The sequence below is a fragment of the Brassica napus genome, chromosome A2, assembly GCF_020379485.1.
Source record: "Brassica napus cultivar Da-Ae chromosome A2, Da-Ae, whole genome shotgun sequence".
NCBI lineage: Eukaryota > Viridiplantae > Streptophyta > Magnoliopsida > Brassicales > Brassicaceae > Brassica > Brassica napus.
The window spans coordinates 22,873,246-22,898,835 of NC_063435.1; the positions used below are offsets into that span (position 1 = coordinate 22,873,246).

Sequence of the window (25,590 nt, forward strand, 5' to 3'; positions counted from 1 at the left end):
TATTGTTTGACATGAAACTTTTTCAAAGAAAACTTGATTTTTATTCAATATTTGAAATCAATACAAACCGACATGACATTTTATTTAGTGATATACATAGAAAAAATCTTAACATGATAAAGAGTTTTTTGTTTGTTTTTTAAATTAATATCTAATATGGAGAATAAGCATATGCTTTTTGCAAACTTGAGGAATTTTTTCTTATCCGAGCAATATAAAACATGAGGATAAATTGGATTTTGGCGTGTTTCCAAATATTAAAAAAGTTATGTTTGGTTAAAAGAAAAGATAATAAATGATTAAATAGCGGTGGTTTAATGTTATTATTCATGGTTTAAGCCAGCGGCATAAACTTGTAATATTAAAGGTGAAATAAGAGTTAGTTTCAATTTGTACTTTAGTTTTAATAGATTAGATGACCATGCCTTTTTTATTCTTTTTAACTAATAGTATCCAAATATTATTACAAAATTAGAAAACATGTATCTAAAATTCTAAATACAAATACTAACTATAAAAACAGACTGACATACAGAAGTAATATCTAAATGTGTATTCAGATGCTACATCTGCATCAAGTACAAAAATGAACATGGCCTAATTATCAAACTCTCGTAATCACATCAAGCTCCGTTGGTCCTCCCAAAGCGATAGGTTCCATTTTGTAGTACCATAACCATACCTTTGCCCATTTTGCTGGACACTAACCATCCATCTTACTTTATTCTTAGCTTCTGTACTACCATACGGCCCAAACACTTAATATCGTACTACAAATAAAGCCCATTACAAAATAATGCGGAGACTAGTCACCTAGTTTAATGATTGGTTAAGGATACGTCGTCGTCCTGAGCTTCTATTACACAAATCTTCACTTTTTCATTACTCGAGGAGGGAAGCTCTTTCTACAGATCTTCTCTCGTCTTTGGTCTTTTGCTTCTTCTCTCTCTCTCTCTCTCTCTAAATCCTAACGCACAAACTTCGAAATCTCTGAGCGTTCTGATTCAACAGTTAGATTCGATTTGATGTCTTTAGCACATCTGGTTCTGTTCGCCGGTTTACTCAGCCTTGTAATACTCGCGTCTTCTTCTTCTTCTTCTTCTCCGGGCTCACGCTCAATTCTCCGAGATATATCCGGTGAAAACGCCGATCAGAAAGACAGAGCTGTCGAATTGAACAGTTCCAACTTCGATTCAGTTCTTCAAGACACACCCGCCAAGTATGCCATCGTCGAGTTCTTCGCTCACTGGTAACTCCTTCCCATCCTCCTAACCCTAGATCACTTGAATTCGATTGCTTAGAATGAAAGTTCCAGTTTTGGTTGGTGGGTTCTTCACCTTTCTCCACCTAAAGTTTGGTAATGGATCTAGCGTGGAAAAGAATCTAACTTTATCATCCAATTCGTTGCAAAGTGTTTAACTTTATTATAATTGATTTGTGTATTGTCTAGGTGTCCTGCCTGCAGAAACTACAAGGTAACGTAACTATTCCACGCCTGTGATCATACGAAGGTTTTTTTCTTTGACTGAAACTGTTACTCTTCTACAGCCTCATTATGAGAAGGTGGCGAGGCTCTTTAATGGACCAGACGCGATACATCCTGGAATCGTTTTGATGACGAGAGTTGATTGTGCAATGAAGGTACTTACTTCATGTTCCTAATTTACCTATGGATTTGTGTGGATTCACTGTTTCTGATGATGACTTTCCCGGGCAGCGCAGACGAATACCAAGCTCTGTGACAGGTTCTCTGTTTCGCATTACCCAATGCTCTTCTGGGGTTCTCCATCAAAGTTTGTCTCTGGCAGTGGAGAACCTAAAAAGGAGAAAAGCGAGATTGTTGTTATTGATGATGCCCGAACAGCTGAGCGTTTGCTTAAATGGATTAACAAGCAGACACAAAGGTTTGTTGTGCCTTTGCACTTTTTTTTATCTTCAGCATCTTTGAAGCCTATGTCTATATCTTTAGCTAGTTTCCCACCATCGTCAATCCTCTATCTACATCCTACTTATCTCTGTTTTGTTTATCGATATTTTGTAGCTCTTATGGCTTGGATGATAAGAAATTCGAAAATGAACATGTCCGGACAAATATAACAGACTACAAACAGGTTCTGAGACTAACGTTGCTGATACTAGTAGTGTTTCTTCTAACATCAAACAGCTTAAAGATAACTGGGTGTTGATTTGCCACAGATTTCTCAGGCTGTGTATGACATTGAAGAAGCAACCGCAGAAGCTTTTGATATAATTTTATCAAACAAGGTAGACGAATCAGTATGATTTTTGTGTGTGTTTGTATAAACCTTCTTTCCATATCAACAAGTAGTTCCGTGATATGCACCACAGGTCATTAAATCATCTGAAACAAGTGCGTCATTTATTAGATTTATCCAGCTTCTAGCAGCACATCATGCCTCCAGGAGGTATAATTAAACTCTCATCTTCCTAATATCTACCTCTGCGTTTCGATGGTCACCCTTTTTCCCACACTATCTTCATCTTGTAATCTAGGTGTCGGAAGGGAGCTGCAGAGATTCTAGTGAACTATGATGACTTATGCCCTTCTGGAAAATGCTCTTACGAAGCTTCTGGAGGGAAAGATACCCTTGGAAGCTTCCCTATTTGTGGAAAGGATCTTCCCCGTGGATATTACGTGAGTGCTTCCTACCAATCTCTCTTACTGCTTAGATATCTCATTGTCCTAATATCTTGTTTGGCAGATGTTTTGCCGTGGTAGCAGGAACGATACACGTGGATTCAGGTACTGTATTCGATTTGTATACTATCATCCTTCAGTTCAGTTTAACTCACTTGCATCTTGACTGTAGCTGCGGATTATGGGTTCTGTTTCATTCACTTTCCGTGAGGATCGAGGATGGAGAAAGCCAATTTGCATTCAACACAATATGTGATTTCGTTAACAACTTCTTCATGTGTGATGAATGCCGACTTCATTTCAACGACATGTGCTTAAGGTAAACATTGTACTGATCTTGCTCAATGACTCGCGTTCTTTGCTTATCTAACCATGTGTTTCTTGGACAGTGTAAAGACTCCATTCAAAAAGGCGCGTGACTTCGTCTTGTGGGTGTGGAGCACGCACAACAAGGTCAACGAGAGACTCATGAAGGACGAAGCTTCTCTCGGTAGTGGTGACCCTGAGTTCCCCAAGATCATATGGCCACCGAGGGCCCTTTGCCCATCCTGCTATCTCTCGAGTGACGAGAAAAGCATAGAGTGGGACCACGACAATGTCTACAAGTTCTTGAAGAGTTACTATGGGCCCAAGCTCGTCTCCCTTTACAAGGAGAAGAGTGTCGTGGGGAGCAAGGAAGAGACCGTCTCAGCCACCGCGGAAGACTTGACAGTAGCCACCAACGCTCTGGTTGTGCCGGTTGGAGCTGCGTTGGCAATAGCAGTCGCCAGCTGTGCATTTGGGGCGCTTGCTTGTTACTGGAGAACACAACAGAAGAACCGAAAGTATTGTCTATCTACTTTTACATCTAATGATAGCTACCAACTGTCTTCCGTATGTTCTCTTACCTCTTTGTGTCCATTTTTTACCTTCTCAGGCCGAGGAGAAGCTGGAACTGAAGTACTAGAAGCTGAGCTCTTGATGTTTCCATAGCTTACAGACAACAAAAACAAAAAGGCTCTTTGTTTGGAGTTGAGAGATCCCAAAGTTGTATGCGGCAGGTTCTTTCCTTTTAGATTGTGTCTCTGATTTTGAAAGTGTGTACAGATTCTTCTCTTTGATATTTGTAATGCGCATAGACTCTTGCGAGTATTGGGATCTTTTATAGAAAATCTTTACAATATAATTTCTATCTGACCAAATGAATCTTATGTCTCTAGTCTTGTGTGATGCGATGAGAAGAGAGCTTTGCCAATTATATACTTTTTTTTTTCTTTTGTTCAATCTGTTAAATCCAGGTCAACACTTTACATGTATAAGTGAGTATATTTACAGAGACATTGTGTATGTGAAAGGAAAAGAAACAATGCTCTCATGGCACTCCTATAATGTAAGATTGCGTTCGAGGGAAGCGCCATAACTCTGCTTCTTCGTCAGATGAATCTTCAGACTCAGAGGTTTCTAAGGTCTGAGAATGGCGGCGACAGGTGGCTACTGCTTTTGTGACGATATAGATTGGTAGCATGATCCCGAGTATTCTCAGAAACAACAACTAAACAACCAAAATAAAAACAATTAGGTTGTCATCATCAAATCCATGAGAAGAATAAATAATCTCACCGTGAACAAAGGGAAAACATGGAGGTTTGAACCGGTGAGGACTAAGGGGAGCGTGTGTCGGAGAATCAGAAGAGCCATGAACTGCATATAAACAGAACACATGAGTTAAGAAGGTAAGGTTTGGCGTGAAAAAAAAGGAGTCTGTCGGTGCGTACGATTAGAACAAGGGAACGGCAACAGATGAAGCTTGTGGAGGAAGAAAGAGGATACTGATGATGGTCGTCGAGGAAAGTGGGATCTGCAGGTACAACTGTGATGAAACGATGCTCACGTTGAGACACTCCCCAGTTTCCCCTGAAGTGAAGAGGAACATGACCTAACTCTAACAATGGAGATGGTGCTGTATAGCCCGGCTTAAACTCCTGATGGCAAATCTCGCAGGTGGTGTCTCCCTTCTCGTTACACCATCTCTGCACGCACCTCCTATGTGCATACTGCCGACAAAACACAACGTTCATCATCTAATATCAAACCAACGACTCTTTTTCTCTAATGTTTATAATTATGCCGTTACCTTCAAGCTACCGCTGCAAGAGCAAGGAGTCTCCATGTTACAATCCAAATCCTCGTCGTGACAAATCCTACACTGCACCATCTTCAAATCTCCATTACGCAGCTTCTCAAGTGTTTTCTCGTCCAGGATTCTACATTCCTCCTCGACGGGTGCGTTGCCTTGCAACATACGGTTCCTGCTCTGAATGGCTTCCTCAATCGTCGCTTCTGTTATCAACCGATCCACCAGGAGCACGAAATGATCTCCCATGATGGATATATAGAAACTTGCAGCTGAAGAAACTCCCTTTTAATTAGTTTTATATTATTCTCCCCTTTTCTTTATGCTGCGAATATATGATGATAAATGGGGTTAGGGTCAGAATCATTTCACAGAAGCATTCGCATTCAATGCTTACTTGAACATGTGAATTAGAATCTGCTCCTTAATGAAAGAGATGCAAAAAAAAATCTCTTTCTAGAAAAAAACGGTTCAGATCAAGCAAACATAAATATACCCAAGAATCTGAATTTATCCAGATGATGATGAAAACACAAGTTGTGAACGAAATCGAAACGAGTCATATAATAAAAAAAAAACAAAATATGAGAAAGAAAAAGAAAACGAAAAGACAGGAAAAAGATAAGAGGCAGACCTGAAGGTTAGGACAGGAGAAAGACGGTTCTACTTGTACGGTTGTCTTCTCTTTTTGTCGGAAAGGAGAAGAAATGGAAAAGCGAAGGAAGAGGAGACTTTTTAATTAGAAGTAAGAGAATCTGTCTTTTCCTGAAGCTAAAGCTTAATGAAAGCTTCCTTTCTTTCTATCTTGAACTCCGAATTATTCAGGAGATGATAAAGAGATAAAGGTTATGTGTGTTTACAGATGAAGCAATGAGATTGAGTATAGATTCTTGAATCTTATGATTATTACTATACTTTATCTCCATAAATATATCAACATCACTTGAGACGTATGCGTATATAGTACGTGGATAACTCATGTAGATACATTACATAACGTGGCCTTTTTAATTTGTAAATAATTAAGGGAAATTTCCATTAAAAACTGTGCTTAATCAAAAATAATATTAAATTTCAAACAGAACTTAGAAAATATCTATAATTCGAATTAAATCTGAAATTTTGAAATTTCATTTTAAGTTATAAAAATAAAGTAACTAAGTTTTGGATAATATTTTAAAATTTATAAATTTTTAATTCTGAATAAAATAAATAAATTATTTTAAACTTTAGAAAACAAACGAAATTTGAAACTAAAAAAATTTAATATTATATAAATTAAGATTATCAAAAATTTAGTTACTTTTATTATTAAAAATTAAATTAAAATTTGAAATTTTTACAAATTGTTTTTTTTTTTAATTTTAGAGATTTTCTAAATTTAGTTTGATATTTATTATTAAAATAAACATAGTTTGGGTATTAAAATGAACACATTTTAAAAGTAAATATATTAAATGAACAAATTAATTAGTTTGGATATTAACCGACCTTGGCTCAGTTGGTAGAGCAGAAGAATGTAGTATGTGACAGCAAATTTTTAGGTCGTTGGTTCAATTACGGCATGTCGGATTTTTACTACTTTGTTTCCAAAAAAGAAAAAAAAATAGTTTGGATATTAAACTGGATAGCAAAAAAAAAATTGAATGTTAAAAATCATAACAAAATTTAGTTGGAGTATTTGTATGAAAAAATATACTCCTTTTGTTTCAAAAAGATCTATATTTTAGAAAAAAAATTGTTTCGAAAGATTTATATTTTACATTTTCAATGTATAAATTAATTGTAAATTGTAAAATTAAAAAAATATAATGATGTTTATAAAGATTTTATTGGTTAAAAGTTGTGGAGAATAGTTGACAACAGAAAATAATGTATTGGTAACTAAAATCTGATATGTTCTTTTAATAAGTGTGAAAAATCTTAAAGGTACATTTTTCGGTTTCACATACATTTTTCTGATAATTGATAATGCGATTTTGCGGTCAAAGTAGCTAAAGAAAACACAACTCATGATAATATTCAAAAGGAGATTCACAAAAGACCATTAAAGTGTCCATCGTACGTGTGAGTGTGTGGGAAGCGTGTCAATAAAACTGGTGGAATGAGGTGTCCCAGCATCATTGATCGTTTGACTGGTTGATTAACTAACTAACCAACCACGTACTATTTTGTTTAATTAGTGCTTTTGAAATTTGTCTTTTAGGCCAACCGTTCTACCAAAACTGATCGAAATTAGTAATAATCAGCACACCCTATCTCAATCTTATGCGTTAATAATTACCTAAACTATTCTCTTAATAATTTTTAATTTATAAAAAAAAAACCTTTTTTTTTGTCAAACTTTTTTTTTTTGTCAAAAAAAAAAAAAAAAGCCCTTTAAAGTTCGAATTTATAGAGTAGTAAGTTCGTACCTCGTAAGCCTATCAATATCGACTACGGTAGTCAACAGAAGCAAAGCCCAACACATATAAGAATGTATAAAGCCCATTACATAGAAAGACATTCAAAAGGCAAGCGAAGCAAAAATGCCGTTCATATAACAATCATTCCAAAGCCTATCTATCTCCTAGATCAGTTTCAACAACAAGAGCTGTGTTTGTTCTTGATCTTGACACCAAGCTCACCAGCAACGATAACCGTAGAAGCCATATCAAGAAACATCCCATGCTCCACGACACCAGGCAGCCTCAGAATCGCATCGCTCACGGCCCCCAAATCTCCCATATCCTTCTCCAAATACATATCCACAATGTAATTCCCATTGTCCGTCACAAAAGCCTTCCCTTCCTCCCCTCCCAGCCGCAGCTTCGCCTCGCAGCCGTACCCCTCCATCACCTCCCGGAGCTTCTCCGCCGTGAACTTCCAGCAGAACGGCACAACCTCCACCGGAAGAGCCAGCTTGCTCCCGCCTATGTGCTTCACCATCTTCGTCTCGTCGACGATCACCACGAACTTCTTGGAAGCTCCTTCGATCATCTTCTCACGGAGGAGAGACCCTCCGCGTCCTTTCACGAGGTTGAGATGAGGGTCGACCTCGTCGGCGCCGTCTATGGAGAGGTCGATGACGGGATGCGCGTCGAGGTCGGAGAGAGGGATGCCGAGGGAGAGAGCCTGCTCCTGAGTCTTCTTCGACGTCGGTATGCCGACGATGTTAGAGAGCTTTCCTTGCCGGAGAAGCTCGCCGATGCGGGCGACGGCGTGCTTGGCGGTGGAGCCGGTTCCGAGGCCGAGGACCATGCCGGATTCGACGAAGTCGACGGCTTTGTAGGCGGCGATGCGTTTGAGCTCGTCTTGGGTTAAGACCATCGGCGGCGGCGTAGAGGGTACGTCCATGGAGGATTTGTCGGATGTGATGAAGAGAGGATCGTACGCAAGCGCCATTGAAAACCGCCGAAAGTCAGGATTGGATGGAATGGGAAGAAAGAGGATGTCTTTGGAGAAGTGGATGGTAATGAATAGGTAAGGGTTGAATGAAATGTTTGTTTTGTATAAATAGAGAGAGGTGAAGAATAGCTATTATGAAATTACGAAGAAGAAAAGGAAGAAGAAAGAATATGTTTGTGTGGTGGCGGAGAAAAGAAAGTGGAGACTCGAGATAGGGTTTGTGGGAGGAGAACAAACGAATAAAGACACACACTTCACTTTCGAGAATCAGACAACCCCGAATCTTAAGGATTTTATTTCTCTCCCATATTTTTCTTTATTTATTATAATAACCCCCAAACTTTATTAATAGTTACTAGGATTCAAAATTGGTAAATCTGTCTTCTTATTTCCCCTAAAAAATTAGTATGTTGCCGCGTGTGTTACTTTTTTAGAGCAAATTTCTCCTCATTTTCCCTACATTTTGGATTTTTCAGTTTCAGTTTCACTTCATTAACGAAACATTTAAATTTTCATGCTACAAAATTAGATATTAGTCTGAAAAATAAATAAAACAAATAAAAGCTAACAAGTCGAAAAATTTATTGATGATTCTACATCAGAAAATCTGAATTTTGAAATTCTAAAACAGTGAATTCTATATTTAAATTATATAATTAATGGATCTAGTTTAGATAAAAAAATTTTGATATGTTGTAACTAGTATCGTGCATTATCATAAAACAATTAATAGTACAAATAACACTATTAAACGTAAATCCTTGTAAAATAAATAAAATTGTCTACTTCTCATGTTGAGATATAAATATGTGATACTTAAAAAACAAAATTTTAGACAACACAAGACTTTTATCAAACCAAATAGCTTATGGGTCATATTTTACACAGTTGTATAACTTTTTGTGTAAACATGAAATATCATAAAAGGAGTGAAAATGTTGGGCCCAGAAGAGAGCAACCAAACCAAAGACGCCGTTCCATTGTCCATTGTCGCTTCTTAAAGGGAAAACAAAATCATCAACAAAATGATAACATGGACCAAGAAACATGAGGACCAAAGAAAATCTCCATTATCATAATAAGAAATGTTTTGTAATTAGAATGTATTGTTTCCACTTTTAGAATGCATTCGAACTCTATGAAAGAATAAATAAATAACGAGATTTTGATCATATTATAAGCTAAAAGTAAAAAAATCAGACAAAATAATAAAAGAATATGTGTCTATACAATAAACATAACCAATATACCGGAAAAATATTTTGTGGGCAAGTTTTTTTTTAAAAAAGAAAGAAACGGGCCGAGCAGGTCAGCCCACGTGGCCCAATGTTGCGGCGGCGAGAACCCAATGAAGAAGGTCAAGAAGGCGAAACGCGAGAACAGAGGAGGAAACGGGAACGCTGATCAGGAGGAGAAGCAGCGTCACAATCGCGACGGTGGGGCGAGAATTCATGAGGAAACTCTGGAGAAGACCAACGGAATCGCAGATTACAGAGTCGTAGCTGCTGTAGAAACGCTTCTCCCAATCCATCCAGTGAGAAGGAGGCTCGTAGTTTCGCTCCACCATCTTCATCTCGTGGATGCGTTTCCTTAAGACGATCATGTTCTCGTCCACTAACCTCCCTCCTCCGTAGTAATGGTCCTTCCCGGAAGACGCAGCAGCAGAAACGCTCATAGTCTTCTTCTTAAACGTCATCGGAGAAAACACTAGTGGATGGAACCGGAGTGGTGAAATTGAAGCCGGCAAAAAAATCAGTGTAGCTTCCATTGTTTTGAGATATGATTTGTAAGTTTTAGGTCGTTGTTCGTTGGAGAAGATGATGGACAAGTGGAAAAGTATTTATAAGCTAATTATTATTATTTGGATAAAATAAAGACAGAAGTGGGGCTGTATGATTATGGATTAACGCGTTGCCACTTGCCAATCACGATTTGGTAATAATGGGACCCACTACCCAGTTTCATTTTCTTCCACGTCATTTTCATTACCACCTTTGTTAAAGATTCGGTGATTATAGTTTAAATTTTCTTACACGGCTTTTGCTATTCATCAATCAGACAATCACCGTCAATCGAACAATGTTACATAAACACCTTTGGATTTACATTTCTTCTAAATATTTAGTCTAATTACGTTGCTAGGAGTGATATACACATTTGATTTGACCTATGTTTTGTTTGTGAGACAGGGCTACCGAAATAGAGGCACTTGAAATTTTAGGCTCAAAATGAAATCACCGATGATATAGTCGTATCAACTTAGTAAGATATGTTAATGATAAACAGAAAGTTGACGAATGTATTATCGACGAGATGTACAATTGGTGCATTGCGAAACTTCTTCTTACGGTACGCTAACTTGTTGGCTTGCTGATTTGGGAAACGCGGTATTTGGAAGATGAAGTGAAATTCAGATGCCCCCATTAATACTGCACATGATGTGACAATGCATATAGTAGTTGCTCTATTATATATGAATATGATATTCATTTTTTTATAACAGAATTGACCTCCTATTTGTTTATGTCATTACACCTGAAAAAGCGTACAAGTCGGTGACCTTTTTTTAATTATGAGCTTACTATTTATATTTTAGTAATAGTTTACTGGTAGATTGAACAAATTTATGCGAGATACGAGTGTACTGTGTACATATCAATATGCTTATGTCTTAAACGTCCAAAACTCACCATCAAATAATCGCAGATTCATAAACAAAATTATTTACAATGCAGCACTTAACAACCAAGTTCTTGTGTGTTTTGTTTTTTTTTAATATGAACATATTTGATGTAAGCAAAAACAAAAGGTCCAGGCTAATAAGATACGAGGATGTAACAGAGCCTCGTGGTCTGGTGGTAAAGGAACCTTGGCTGAGTTGCCCGCAATCACGAGTTCGAGCCCCGGCCACAGCGGATTTAACATGGTTTCCGTTTGGCTTCCAGAATCTTTTTCGCCAGTTCTGGTTGGACGCGGTGGAATAGTCGGACTAAGTGAGAGATCCGGATACTTGGATTATCAAAAAAAAAAAAAATACGAGGATGTTTGGACCAGACGCCACGTCCCTTGACTCCCCTCCCGATGGCTATTTGACTTTCTTCCAATGGGCGGCTCTTATTTATTTGTATTATGGGCAATTGTCAATAATAGCACCTTTTGAAGTTTATGTCTCAAAAATAGCACTAGAAGGAGAAAGTCACAAAAATGACATTCATTAAAGGATAAAATATCTCTAATACCCTTGGTTTAAAATTAAATAAACAAATAAAATAAATAAAAAATAAAAAATAAAAAAAAAGAATTTTTTTATAATTTCAGATTATGTGTTTTCAGATTCGAAATTTTTATAATTTTTTTTTGACATTTTTTTTTTGAAATTTTGTTTTTTGAAATTTTTTTTTCGAAATTTTTTTTATTTTTTTTCAAATTTTCTTTTTATAATTTAAAAATACTTTTTGAAACTGTTTTTAAAATTTTTATTTTTTATTTTAGTATTTATTTTTATAAAATTTTAAACCCTAATTCCAAAACCCTACCCCTTAACTCTAAACCTTAAGGTTTGGATTAATTAACCCAAAGGGTATAAGTGTATATTTACCTCTTTAATAAAACCTATTTTTGTGACTTTGAGCCTTGAGTGCTACTTTTGGAACAAAAACTTGGTTTAGTGCTATCCTAGTCTTTTTCTCTTGTATTATCTCCTTATTTACTTGTTTAATTAGAAAACTGATTCGATTATATTAGTATAATCTAATAGTCTAATATGAAGTTTGGTTGAATCTGAATCTTCAGACGTCGATCCTGACGTCAGTTTTGCAGTTATCAGGGAATGTTCAATGTTCCCAACATATATACACACAATTTTTCTTTGAAATTCACAGCAAGAGACTTTTCTTCAGCTAGATCTTTAATAAATTATGATATTAGGTCAAAACTTGTTATTTGTTTTTATTTCTGAATAAAAACAAGAGACGACACAAGCGGCTACGTCAAAGAGTTGAACAAGTCTCAGGAAACTAAGATGAGTTCTTACATTGGGTTTAAGGCATAGAGATGAAAGGAGCACTCTTTTTTTATTTAAATCTGAAAGCCTTTAAGAACAACTCAACTCCATTTCATCTCTTTCACTTGCTACCTGCTGGAGAATGGAGATGAATTCATAATCATGACAAAGCTGAATTTATTAACTACCAAAAATTATCATAAATGTGTGTATGTATGTATTGATTTTTCTTTCACCTTTTAGTTAAACGTGTTGTTTTTTTAGTTTTTCATTGTTTTGGCCATGAAAATAGCCAACAAAAGGGCTTATTATTAGTACAATTTTACAAACCTTCAAGGACAAAGGGACGGATTTCGCCAAACTCATCCGATGATGTTGAACTTTGATCGTCAAGTGGCTGCTTCAGTTCATCTTCAGGCTCCTCCTTTTGATCAACAACATCTGCTTCATCCAGAGCTGGCTCCAGCTGCACTCCTGGAGTCTCGGTATCTCCGTTGTCAGGAAGAAGCTCAAGCTTTTGGTACTTTGGCTTGTTCTTCTCCAGGAGAAGGTACGTAGTGCAATACCAGAACATCAGAATCCGCATTTGAGCTGCTATCGTCTCCCTTATCCTGCTTCCTTTAAACGATAATCGTTCTAGCGCCTGCCAAAACATAACAGAAACATTTAACAGCTGATGACCTTAATGAGAGAGACAATGAGGTTTTGATATGAACTTTTTTGTTACCTGCTCTCCGGTTTGGACGTCAAATGTGTTCTGATGATCAAACTCGAGGCCGGTAAATTCGTTTATGCAGAGTCCCTGGAAGGCCCTGAACAAATACGAGTGGATGATAAGAAAGTAAAGATATTATATATCTAGACAAGATATTCATAGGGTGATGTAATTCACCATCTGATCAATGAAGCACGAGGAATCCAACGAAAGATGATTGGGGTGTTGTCTGCATTGACATAGTAACCTCCAAATACGATGAAAACTGTCATGAGAGATGGTCCTACAGCCATTGCAGCTTCTGTGTTTGGGACCATAGCCCCAACAGTTAGACCCATCGCAGAGGCAGCAAAAGACTCTACAGTCATTATCCCACAGAACTTTCCAAATCTGGCAAGAAATCTCTTTGTTAGGGACATTGTTGACAAGTGCATTTCTCACGTGGAATCATTACTTGGTAAAATTCAAAGAGAGAGCTCAAGAATGGCTTATAAGTGTGATGCAGGGCAAGTCTTATGCATAACATTTACCTTGACAAAGTGGGATGTAGGCGTGCCATGGGATATAGTACAGCACCAAACATTAAAGGAAATGCAGCTCCAATGGGGATTTCAGCTATTGTTTTGGAGAGCAGGTAAGGTCCCAAAGAGTAGGACCCTTTGGACCGTTCTCTATCCACAATGGCACGCTCTTTTGGAAAGACACCAACCGTCTTCGTGAGAGCTGCCATTGCTGTGTTTATTGCAGCAACCTGAAGCAAACAGACATCATCGTTTAGTATATAAAAAAGTACTTCTACTAAGTAGTAATTAAATGCAAATAAAGAGAGAACTATATAGCAAAAGCATAGTGGTTTAGACCTGAAGCAAGCCCATTCTGTCCTGAATTGACGTCTGCGACTTCCCCATTCTCCAGAAAACGGATCCAAATATCAGAGCAGATGCCACAGACATTCTTGCACGGACTTTGTTAGTTGGCCCATCTCTAGAAGCCTATGCAGTCAAGTGAAGAAGTCAATCAGACAAACTGCTCTAGTTAACTCAAAGATTCAAGCCCATCATATAATAGAGAGAGTTCTTTAGATTATGCATTAATGAGAGGCTACCTGCATCCAAGCACGCTTAAGCAACAAAAAGAACTGCCTCCACCATCCATCTTTTCTCTCAACAATGGCGTTTCTGCGAGGTCTCATGCTGTTCTTGGTTTCTTGTTTCACGCCGAGGGGAGTGGCATAAAGAATCGATGATGAACGCTGGGAAAACGCATCAACAAGAGCATGTACTCTCTTCTGCGAAGAGTAGACACTATCCGAAGAGCTATAGTCAACTGATATAAGATCTGCTAAAAACTCAGCAGGGTTTACATGCTCTGGGCAAAGAAACCTGTTCAAGGATCAGATGAGAACTTGTAACTGCCAAAACTAAAGTACGTATTTATTGAAGCACTTGTAATGTTTAGAAAAACCAACCCAAAGTTTCCGAAATATGTCAGAGGTTCATTCCCTGCAGGGCCGGCATAGACTAAAGTTCCTTCTGTAAGTAACACAACGTCGTCAAACTTAGCATACACTGAACCCCGAGGCTGGTGAATGGAGCAGATCACAGTGTGTCCATCCTGTGCAAGCTTTCGCAATGTCTCCATCACTTGTTCAGCCTGGAATGCGTCAAGCCCTGAAGAGACCACATTAATATTTCCTCACCGTTAAAAACAATCCATAAACGGTTATAAGTAAACAGAGTAGGCATCTATCTACCGGTTGTGGGTTCATCAGCAAATATAACAGACGGACTAGCGATCAATTCACAAGCAAGTGACAGCCGCTTCTTCTCTCCACCGCTGATCCCACGAACTTTCGCATCGCCAACACATGAATCCGCACAGCTAACCTTTTGTATAGCCACAAAAAGATGATCAAGAAATAGATTCCAACATTACGCTAAAACGCAGAGACCAACGAAAACCTCACCAGACCAAGCCTAAACAAGAGGTTGTTCACATACTCATCCCTCTCCTCATCAGAAGACATCTCCCGAAGCTGAAGCTCAGCCGCGAAAGAAAGCGTTTCCCTCACAGTCAACTGCGAGAAGAACAGATCCTCCTGTCTCACAAACGCAAGCCTGCCATTCACAAGAAAACTCCATCAAACAATGATCACAGACTAATAAAGACTTGTATTATACTCATAGCACATACTTAAAGGCTCTGCTTGAGCTCGATCTTCCATTGACCTCCAAGAGACCTGACAAATGCAAACGCGGCGATGAACTAAGCTGTCCAGCGAGAACATTCAGCAACGTCGTCTTCCCAGATCCAGAAGGTCCCATGATCGCTAACAACCTCCCAGGCTTCGCTTCTCCGGATACATTCTTCAACAAGAACCGCACCTGAGAGGCACGTGATCAAACAGTTATGAGCAAACAATTCACGAAATAGATAAGGGAAGGAGATTCGATTCCCTCACCGATTTGGAGGACTTATCGGAGAGAGAGCACGTGATGTTCCTCCACCGGATTGTCACCGGACGAACTTTCCCCGGAGACGACGACGAATCATCTCCGTCTTCCTCTCCCGCTCCTTCGGTATCCGAGAAATCGTCTTCAGCGTCGTTTTCCGGTAAGAGAGCGATGCCGGGACCTGAGAAGATGCGGACCAACATAGCGGCGGCCACCGCGGCGAGAAGGCGGCCAACTCCGTTCCCTCCGATGCCGGAAACAGCGTCTGCGAAAGATTTCCCGCCAAAAGGCGCCATGAGTTGTGTGTGTGTGTCGTCTTCTCCTTGGAAGCTCCGGTGAGGTAAAGGATGAGTAACTAAGTAGTAAGAAGTGAGAACCACTCGAAGCTCCAAAACATTATCTCTTCTCACTAATTATTTAATCATTGTTTAAATTTTCCATTATTTACTTGATTAACCTTCTGACTTAAGCAGAGGCTAGAGATTTAATCACTAATCAGACGACGAAGTACCGTATCTGATTTGAGTTGACCGTTATAGATACGCTAGAACTTGACCACGTGTGTAATCGTGATAAGACATTTTAGCTTAATACAGTCTTACGACTAGTAGGTATTCAGATATTTGGGTCCTCATTGGTTATTTCAGATTTCTGTGTAATTTGGATATGCGAGTGTATGTCCATTTAAAAACCAAGGAAAATTCCGCTTGGATTGATTCAGATATTTTTCTATACGATTTGGTTTGGGTAATAAAACTAAAAATCAACTAATCTAGAAGTCACTTTCCTATGTGTCGCTTTCACATAAATTTTCAATATGGTTGATTATCTTAATACTATTAATGAATTAAAAATATTAAATAATACTCTCTCTGTTCCTAAAAGATAGATTTTTTAATATTTTCACACATATTAAGAAAATACATTAAACTACCATAATAAATATATCGTTTTTTATAATTTTCAATTTTCAATAACTTTTAACCAATATTAATTCAATAAAGTCAATTAATTTTTTTGAAGTTTATAATTTTTTCATACAAACACACAAAAAATACATCTTTCTGAGACAAATTTTTTTTATAAAAAGTCTATCATTAAAGAACGGAAGAACTATTATTTATTTATTTTACTTAGTGTCCTTTTAAAAATTTTCCATATACATATAATAAAAAAGGAATTTTTTTATAAAGTTAAAAAAAAACAAATTGAAAATGAAAATATATGTATATATAATATGATTTCATAGAAAAAAAGTTCACAAAATAGTAATATTACATTTAAAAAAACATAAAATATACTTTTGAATTAATAAAATACTTTCTTTATATCTATATTTTCTTATATGAAAAATATAAATTTTTATGTAATGTGATTTCATTACAATTTACATAGATAATCTTGATATTAGAAAAATAAATAACATTTCTTTGAAAACATAATTTTAAACAATACAAAAAAAATTCAAAGTAATAGAAATAATTAAGTAACATAAATTGATATATGTTTAATTGACTAAAAATAGTTTATAATTAATCATTGAAGTGTTTTATTTATTTTTCTTTTTTTATTGACTATAATATCTTCCAATTACAGCAAAACAAATATCGATAAATTATATTTTACTTATATAATATTATTTTCAAATAAAATCACAATTTTATTTATTGTTTATTTTTAAGAGATATTGAAAAGCTAAAAAAAATTTTAAAAATAAAAATTGTTTGATCAAATAGTTGCAAAATAGTTTAATGAGATACATATATTATATTTTATCATTATTAAAGCTATTTGTTTTCGTAATATTAAACTTTATGTTTTTATGTTTGTGGAACGTAATATAACCATAATCAAAATACCAAAGCAAATCTGAATTCTCATTTTTAATATTAATTAAAATAAATTTTAGTTTCCATTCAATAAATTAAAGACATAAAGTTATTTAGAATTTATAAAATATTTTAATTATTGTAAATATTTATATGTGTTCATGAGCTTCCAGAAATGTATCACCTACTTATGTATGTAACTTTAGTTTATTTTTTTATTTTATTCTAAGCACAATATATCTGAAGTTATACATAATCTTCATAAAAATATATTTACATATTTAAGACAACAACCATCTAAATGCAAATTAGAAATTAATCAAAATTTTAATATATTTAGAATAAAAATATTATAGTTGAATTCAGAGATGTAATCCAATTTATCTAAATGATAACTTAATTGACTGTAAAAACAACAAAACCTATTAAATATAACATATATAAAATCATGTGTATTATTAAAGTAATATAATATTATAAATATAAATGATGCATACAAGTTATAAATTAATTTAACATTAAAATTAAATAGCAATCAATTATTATAGTATATTTATTTCAGAAATATTTATACCCGTGCATGAGCACGAAAAAATCACCTAGTAAATAAAAAGAAAAGAATCTGATTCAGTTTAATTTTGGTAACCGGATAAATATTTTGTAATTATAATAATTCGGGTAACAAAATTTCCAAATTATTCAGATTAATTATGCTATTTTTTCAAATAATGTCAAATATTTTAACTAATTTATATGGTATATATCTATAAATATTTGGTTATTTATAAATACATTTTATTTATATAAATATTTATAAATATTCGGTTTTGGTTCAGATATTTTGGATATAAAAATACCATTTGGATATTTCAATATAGGAAAATAGAAAGCGCTCAAATATATGTAAATTATGATTTGGTTTAGTTTTGATTTTTCAGTTCGGTTTGGTTCTTGAAATCTTGGATAAATTTGGAAACTAAATCTAACAAATAAACCACTATTAAATCTAGAGTAGAAACTACATTTTTCAACGATGATAACTGGTATTAAAAAGTGGTTTTGATAAGTCTGGATTGGGTGACTGAGGTTTATACAAACTGAAGCGTCTTCACCGGAACTTGCTATGGTGCATTCATCGACGAATGCGACTGCGTTAACTCCACCGAGATGAACATTACTGACGGTTATACGACCCAAAGCTGAAGTGTCCACTTCATATACAATAACACAAGTGTCTATGGACCCAATTGCTACCATTGTGTTTTTTAGTGACCATGCCAAACAGTTTATACTACCCGTGTGGAAAAATATGTTGTTTGGCTTCACCTGTAAAACCAAGATCAATCTTGCTCAAAATGTTTAGACTATAGTAAAACAACTCCAAAATCAAAAGAGACCAGTGTTGTGTATTCCGGTGATTCAACAGCTATGCTTATGTCCAGAGGTTGATGGCTTATATCAGTATGATCTGTGGTTGCGAACTTGTTAATTAAAAGAATTTTCCAGATCTGTCACTCAAGAGTTTAGAGATGCATATCTAACAAAATCTGTTAAGAAAGATTCTACCAAATCTTATTTAAAATTTCTTGTTATAAGAAAATCATTAATTTGTAATTAGTAAAAAATATTATAAATCATTATCAATTAATTCAGTTTGTTAATTATAACCCAACATCACCTTGAATCCTTTGGTAACAGGAAGGCCAAAGCCTTATCTAATCTCAGATGTTTGTAATAAAAATGCAAAATGATGGACCAACCTTTATAAAACCCTTCTTCCGACAAAAGCATCAGATGTCTCCATTCTTGTCAATGAAATCATCTTGGGTTTCTTTCTTGTTCGGAGAAATGTTGGTGATAGTGGACTTGTGTTGGGCCATAGCCCATAATAGCCATCTTGCTGCTTCTGAAAATGAAATATTAAATGGAACTTTAGTTCATGTGTGTGATTTTTTTGTTGGTTTTAACTTTTAACTTTTGATACATCAGAAAACCGTTGAACGGTTATACTAGGGTTTAATATTCTTAAGACAAGTTTCACACGTGAAATTTTACTAGTCACGAGTTGATGAAGTCGGTTTCTTAATATTTCTTCTTAACCGAACTGGTGCAACCATATATCAAATGTTCTCCTCGCAGTTGACATTAGTCCACTAATTATGTGTGAACATATGATTACTTAGAAATCAATTCAAAGCATGCATAGGGATATAAAAGCCTTAGCAGAGTATCAAATATTCATATATAGCCAGACTGAATTTTCTTGTTTAGATATTTCTTACGATATTTTAGAATTGGCAGCTGGACTTGGAAATTGAATTTTTATTGAACTTTCCTGCTACGAAACAAATCTGACTTTTATTAATATCGGTAAATCACGTGGTTAATATATAAGAGTGTTTTTAGGTTCACCATTTATGGTAAACTTGTAGGATCACCAACCAACCAATAAGATTTAATTATTTCAGATTCAATATCGTTATTAAAAGAAAATAAAATAAAAAAAATTTGTCAAATTATATATTATGTTTTTAAAATAAATAAAATAAGTAATAATTATCAAAAAATAATTTTTTAAATATTGTTAACGCTATGAGCAAAACACTAAACACTATAAACCTTAAACCCTAAATTCTAAATACTTGGGTAAACTCTAAATCATTGGGTAAATCTTAAACCATTAGGATTAAGGATTTAGTATTTTTAAAATATAGTTTTAATATTTATGATTTAGAGTTTAGGATTTACCCAATAATTTAGGTTTTACCCAAAGGTTTAGGATTTAGGGTTTTCACGACGGCATTAACACTATTAAAAAATTATTTTTTTGGTAGTTACTAATACTTTTTACTAGATGATTTTTCCGTGCTCATGCGGGGATATAAATATTTATAAAGTAAATATATTATAATAATTCAGTACTATTTACTTTTAATTTTAAATTAATTTATAATCTGTGTGCATAATTTATATTAATATCATTATACTACTTTAGTTAGACATATTATTGTAGATATGTTATATCTAGTTGGTTTTATTTTTTACAGTTGACTTAGTTATCATTTGGCTATATTCGATTGCATATATTTTTATGAATCCAACTATAATATTTTTTATTCTAAATCTATTAAAATTTTAATTAACTTTCTTATTTGCATTTAGATTGGTTGCTATCTTAGATATGTAAATATATTTTAGGAAAATTATGTATACCTTAAGATATATTGTGCTTAGAATAAAATAAAAAATAAACTAAAATGTCTGATTTCAAATTACATAAATTAATATAACGATAATACTCTAAAGTCTCATGCATATATATAAGTACATACATAAGTAACTCATACATTTTTGGAAGTTCATGAACACATATCAATATTTAAAATAATTAAAATATTTTATAAATTCTAAATAATTTTATGTCTTAGATTTATTGAATGGTAAATTGAAATTTATTTTAAATAATCTTAAAATGAGAATTCAGATTTGCTTTGGTATATTAATTATATATTAATTTCTCCAAACATAAAAATTTAGAATTTAGAAGCAAATTATATATTAAGAGAACATATAATTTTAATAATGATAAAATATAATATATCTCCCTTGTTTAAGTATATAGTGTTATGATATTTTAAAATACTATGTAATTATTAGATTTGCTTTGGTATTCACATTATATACAAATATATATTTTCATATGACAATATATAGATATAAAAAACTATTGTATTACTTCAAAAGTATATTTTATGTTATTTATATATATATTTTTTAAATGGAATATTACTATTTTCTGAACTTTCCTTTTTAATGAAATCGTATTATATATACATATATTTTCGTTTTTAAATTTGCTTTTTAAACTTTATATATTTTTTCTTTATATTATATATGTTATTTGGAAAATTTTAAAAAGAAAATTAAATAAAAAGTCAATAATAGTATTTAAATGTAATATTTTAATTCATTAAGGGTATCAGTGTAATCAACCATCGTGAGAGTTAACGTGAGCACGCCACATAAGAAACTGACTTCTCAAATAATATTATAGAGATTTATTTAAAAAACATAATATGATTTGACAAATTATTATTATCATGTTTCCTTTTTAAAAAATATTAAATTTTTAAATAACTAAATCTTATTGGTTGGTAAACCTATATGTTCAGCCTAGTGAATTCAAAAAAACTCAATATATAATGTGGAGTACTCTGTAATGTGTCCTTCCAAGCTTATTCTAGCTGCTTAATTTGAATCACGGCGTGAGTAATTTTTTTTCTTCAAACGGCTATTCTATTACTCAATCTTGAGGTGGTTTGGGAAACAAAACCGGAACATAACAACCAATGTAGTACAGAACAACGACGTGCGTATTTATATGATCCAGAAGCCAATTACTAATGAATAAATCGTGTACAGTACTGTATTTATAAATGAAATCTAAGTCAGTAAGTTTCATACGAATAATTTTAGGGAAAATTTGGAGAAATGCGTTCAAATAAGAATATAATTTAGAAACTACACCCTTATTTAAGTTTTTGGAAAAATACACACATATATATATATATATATATATATATATATTAAATTACTAAATTGTTCAATCTTAATATTTCTCAAATTCTAATATATTGTTTAAAACTTGTTTTAAGAAAAAAAAATTAGAAAATCTACCAACTATCCCTTTTAATATATCAACACAATATTTTTCCCATATATTTTTTAATAATATCTTAAATTATTTTATTATTTTGAAAAGAAAAAAAAACTCAAGACGCGACTCGTCTTCTCATCTTCTTTTTTTTTTTCATAAAAATGTCAAAAGACAGTGTATTTTTCAAATTTCAAATCCTAAATAGGGTATTTTGCAAATTATCCCTAAACTTTATATTTCTATCGATGATCTATATTGACCCGTAGCAACATTCGTATATTTATTCTTTATAAGTGGACGAAGTAGGCGACTTCGCATGAAATGCTATAATGCGTTATAACTTACAAAATATAGAAGGGCCATGCTTTATTGCACGCAGCTATCACACTTAAAAACATGATTACGTTACGTACTTGTTAACTTACCTGCATGGGTCACCACGTACTTTGAACACTCCTTATCTCTTGACTTGTAAACTTGTAAATCAACATTTGACAGCAAACACGTTTACATGTACTATATAAACCCATGTAACTCAACATACGTACATAACCATGCATATGTATCCGCAAGTTCAGGTAATGAATTAATTTTACTAAAGTGGAACCTTTTTCTGATAAGTATGTGAATTTTATTAACTTGTAATGTGCAGGCTGATACAAGAAACTTGAATCACAACATTGGTACAGCAAAGAAGTATCAAAGAGCCCACTAAAAAGGACTCATTGACACAACGTTACTCATTGACACAACGTTAGGTATATACACTTTAGAGCAAAGATTCAAGATTTATGTTGCCGGCCGACTTTTAGTTCTAACCTTTTAGCATAGTACTGTAGGGGTTGGCAACTTGATTATCGCGATTAATGATTTGTGGATATATTGTGCCAGCTGTTATGTCATTAATGAGCTTTCCAAATTGCAAAGCAGACCATCATCTTGGACTTTTCTCACATCAGTCGACAACACTTGCAATTTGATCCACTGCATTTATATAATATTTCATCTTTTAGTTATCTTGTTACTGGACCGTAATTAAGAAATTAGTCAGCAGTGACTCTAGTATAAGTGTGTTTAAAGATGTACGGTTACAATGGATGATAAAGTCCGGCGATAGAATTCATTTCCTTAATCATGCACCTTTTTGTTTCCGTGATCAACTTAAAGTATCAATCGAGTAAAATAATTAAAAGAAAAAGACAATAGAAGTGATTGGTTGAGCTTTATCTTCATACTTTAGTTTTATTTATTTTTAAATCACTAAACTTTACCGATCATGTCGTAATTTTAAAAACCTCCATCAAGTTTTTATTAATTTTTACCAATCATGCTTTAGATTTATTTTTAAAGCTATAACAAAAAAATAAAGCAAATTTTTTTCTTATGTATTTTAGACAAAAAACCTACATTTTCTTTTTATAGGCTGTATAATCTGTAAAATGAAAAAACTATCTATAATATCAAATAAATTATATAATCATAATAATTTTTTTATAAATATTTTATTTTTGGTGTTTTTAAATTATTAAAATATTTAATTAACATAAATATTATTTACATATCACATTTTAAATAACAATAAACTTTGATAATTTATAAAAAAACATATTAATATAAATTATTTTAATTGATAAAAAGAATAATTTTACCTATACATCACATAATTTACATATTTTATTTTAAAATATCTACAGCCCATAGTTTACAACTACAACAAATTCAACTACAGTAAAAATCTCTACAAAAAAAGTCTACAGTAACAACTTTACAGCTATAACCGATTTATCTACATCTAAACATTTACAACTAAATTTTTAAAGCAACAGTCGAACCAATCATCACCAATAAAATATATATATATAATAAAATATATTTATTCATTTCTTTTCTGAATGGTGTATATCGGGACAGAACAATACAGCCGGTACACCGGAGAAACTTCGGTCCTAGGTTACATTCTTACGGGTGATTTAAGCTAGGCTAAAAATCATCAATATATTTGGTCCACAAGAGTTGAAGAGTTGGACCGCATAATGTTTACGAAGACCGTTTTTTTTTTCAACCTAAGATCCATTTCCCAAAAGTTAAAACACTAACAATTAATTATTATTTTCTTTTACTAAGATAAGATCTGCGCCTAGTGCATGGTGAATTTATAGGAAAATTATTTAAAAAATATCGTATGAAAAATTAAAATGTATATTCTTGATCAAATAAATATTTTTGGCCCTTAAACAATTTTTTAAAAAATCTTTTTTGTTAATCATGTAATTTATTTACTGAAATATTTTAGGTCAAAAAATCACTTATCGCATAAAAACATAACGTTTTGGCCAAGAATCTCAAGTCTCCTATTTGGTTACAATTAAACTATGTCAGCTCGGTTTTATATCATGATTTAACAATTTAAAAGTTAATTATGGTTATGAGAAATTTACGTTCATGTGTCAATCCTATCTATCTGTAATATTTTTCTCATTTTCGTGTCGTTTTTTTCATTTTGGTTATTGTTCGACACAAATATTGATTTTTGAGTTTATTTTCATTTTGTTATTTTGTTTTGGCCTGAAATTTAGAAAATATTTAAGATTTAAAATTATTGAAGAGATACATACTTAAGTTAAGATCCGCGTCTTGAGCATTTTATATTTATTACTTATTTTATGTTTTCTACATATTATGAAATAATAAAATAATAATTATATATTAAATAACTAAGAAATCATTTATTATTATGTAATAAATTGGCGTGCACATATAAATCAAACAACCGCTCTTGTTTATTCACAATTATTATAGGGTAAATAAATCAAAACAATCAATATTATCTATTGTATATGATATATAATTAAATTTAAATGATATTAACATAGATATATAGTATACTTTTAATATGGATATTTATTAAATGAGGTTTCTACTCATATGATTTTATGATTATTTGCATATTTGTGTAACAAACTTTTATGCGGACGATTTTTTTTATGTGGAATGTTTAGTGGTTTCAATACTTTATAATTACTTTAAAAAAACAATGAAGATTTAAAAATTAAAATATTAACTTTTCAATATATGTTCAACACATATATCAAATTATAAGTATGTATTTTCATCTGATGTATAGTTTAATTCAAACAATATGATATATATATTTTTAACATAAACACCTATTAAAATAAAATTATTTATTCATATGATTTTATAATAATTGTATCTTATTATAGAAAAAAATTAAACCTTGATAACAAAAGTTTATGTTAGACTTTTAACAGTTTTAGTAATTTATACTCGTTTTGAAAAATTCAAAATACAACATATACAAAAGAAAATCTAAATTTTTATTATATGATTAATGTAATTGTGTAATTTATTTTAATAATAAATAATTAAACAAAAATGATAGAAAGTATACATATTGTTAGTTAATCTTTATTATTTAAAATCATTAGTTGTCATATATATCTTGATCACATTAGGTAATTTTGTATGTTTTATTTAAGGAAATAATATATAATAATTTCAATTTTATAAATGAATGATTTATAATAGACATGCTATATAATATAAACATTCCCTAGCAATTTAATTTTGGACTAACAAAATTCTCAATTGATTCCCAAGCCACCACGTAAGCAAAATTAGCATTCCAATTATGTGACAACTCAACAAGATATTTTGTTAAGTATTACAAACTTAAGGTTACATCTTTTCAAATGTTCCTCAATTAATATATAGGGAATTCCTAGGAAAAATACCGCATGAAGAATATATCAT

General features: G+C 32.9%; 5 protein-coding genes across 8 annotated transcripts; 1 reads left to right on the plus strand and 4 right to left on the minus strand.

The window, feature by feature from the left end:
* Positions 1-855: 855 nt before the first annotated feature.
* LOC106388702 (sulfhydryl oxidase 2-like) lies at positions 856-3,840 on the plus strand. Its single transcript, XM_013828833.3, has 12 exons — positions 856-1,249; positions 1,451-1,475; positions 1,549-1,641; positions 1,723-1,904; positions 2,042-2,111; positions 2,197-2,265; positions 2,350-2,426; positions 2,515-2,656; positions 2,724-2,764; positions 2,832-2,978; positions 3,049-3,483; positions 3,576-3,840. The coding sequence occupies exons 1-12, from the start codon at positions 1,026-1,028 to the stop codon at positions 3,595-3,597; spliced, it is 1,527 nt and encodes a 508-aa protein (XP_013684287.2). The 5' UTR covers positions 856-1,025; the 3' UTR covers positions 3,598-3,840.
* A 45-nt stretch (positions 3,841-3,885) lies between these two features.
* On the minus strand, positions 3,886-5,666 carry BNAA02G27020D. Of its 3 annotated transcripts, none has more exons than XM_013828844.3 (5): positions 5,407-5,666; positions 4,773-5,097; positions 4,414-4,692; positions 4,259-4,339; positions 3,886-4,190 (listed from the first exon to the last, which is right to left on the minus strand). In XM_013828844.3, the coding sequence occupies exons 2-5, from the start codon at positions 5,019-5,021 to the stop codon at positions 4,011-4,013; spliced, it is 789 nt and encodes a 262-aa protein (XP_013684298.1). In that variant the 5' UTR covers positions 5,022-5,097; positions 5,407-5,666; the 3' UTR covers positions 3,886-4,010. The 3 variants fall into 3 exon arrangements, with proteins under 3 accessions (XP_013684298.1, XP_022576372.1, XP_048614801.1); XM_022720651.2 differs by lacking the exon at positions 5,407-5,666 and adding an exon at positions 5,170-5,344; XM_048758844.1 differs by lacking the exon at positions 5,407-5,666 and having other exon boundaries at positions 4,773-5,332.
* A 1,557-nt stretch (positions 5,667-7,223) lies between these two features.
* LOC106388717 (probable ribose-5-phosphate isomerase 2) lies at positions 7,224-8,623 on the minus strand. The gene has a single exon (XM_013828855.3). It carries the CDS (start codon positions 8,154-8,156, stop codon positions 7,353-7,355), a length of 804 nt encoding a protein of 267 aa, XP_013684309.1. The 5' UTR covers positions 8,157-8,623; the 3' UTR covers positions 7,224-7,352.
* Positions 8,624-9,310: 687 nt separating this feature from the next.
* BNAA02G27000D lies at positions 9,311-10,029 on the minus strand. Its single transcript, XM_013858633.3, has one exon. The coding sequence runs from the start codon at positions 9,925-9,927 to the stop codon at positions 9,469-9,471; it is 459 nt and encodes a 152-aa protein (XP_013714087.1). The 5' UTR covers positions 9,928-10,029; the 3' UTR covers positions 9,311-9,468.
* Positions 10,030-12,059: 2,030 nt separating this feature from the next.
* Positions 12,060-15,837, minus strand: LOC106388727 (ABC transporter G family member 7). 2 transcript variants are annotated; one of them, XM_022720650.2, is made up of 12 exons: positions 15,339-15,837; positions 15,071-15,261; positions 14,844-14,994; positions 14,631-14,763; positions 14,346-14,547; positions 13,983-14,259; positions 13,738-13,869; positions 13,408-13,628; positions 13,055-13,267; positions 12,890-12,974; positions 12,493-12,805; positions 12,060-12,294 (listed from the first exon to the last, which is right to left on the minus strand). In XM_022720650.2, the coding sequence occupies exons 1-12, from the start codon at positions 15,624-15,626 to the stop codon at positions 12,284-12,286; spliced, it is 2,217 nt and encodes a 738-aa protein (XP_022576371.2). In that variant the 5' UTR covers positions 15,627-15,837; the 3' UTR covers positions 12,060-12,283. The 2 variants fall into 2 exon arrangements, with proteins under 2 accessions (XP_022576371.2, XP_048614809.1); XM_048758852.1 differs by having other exon boundaries at positions 12,060-12,297.
* Between the last annotated feature and the right edge of the window lie 9,753 nt (positions 15,838-25,590).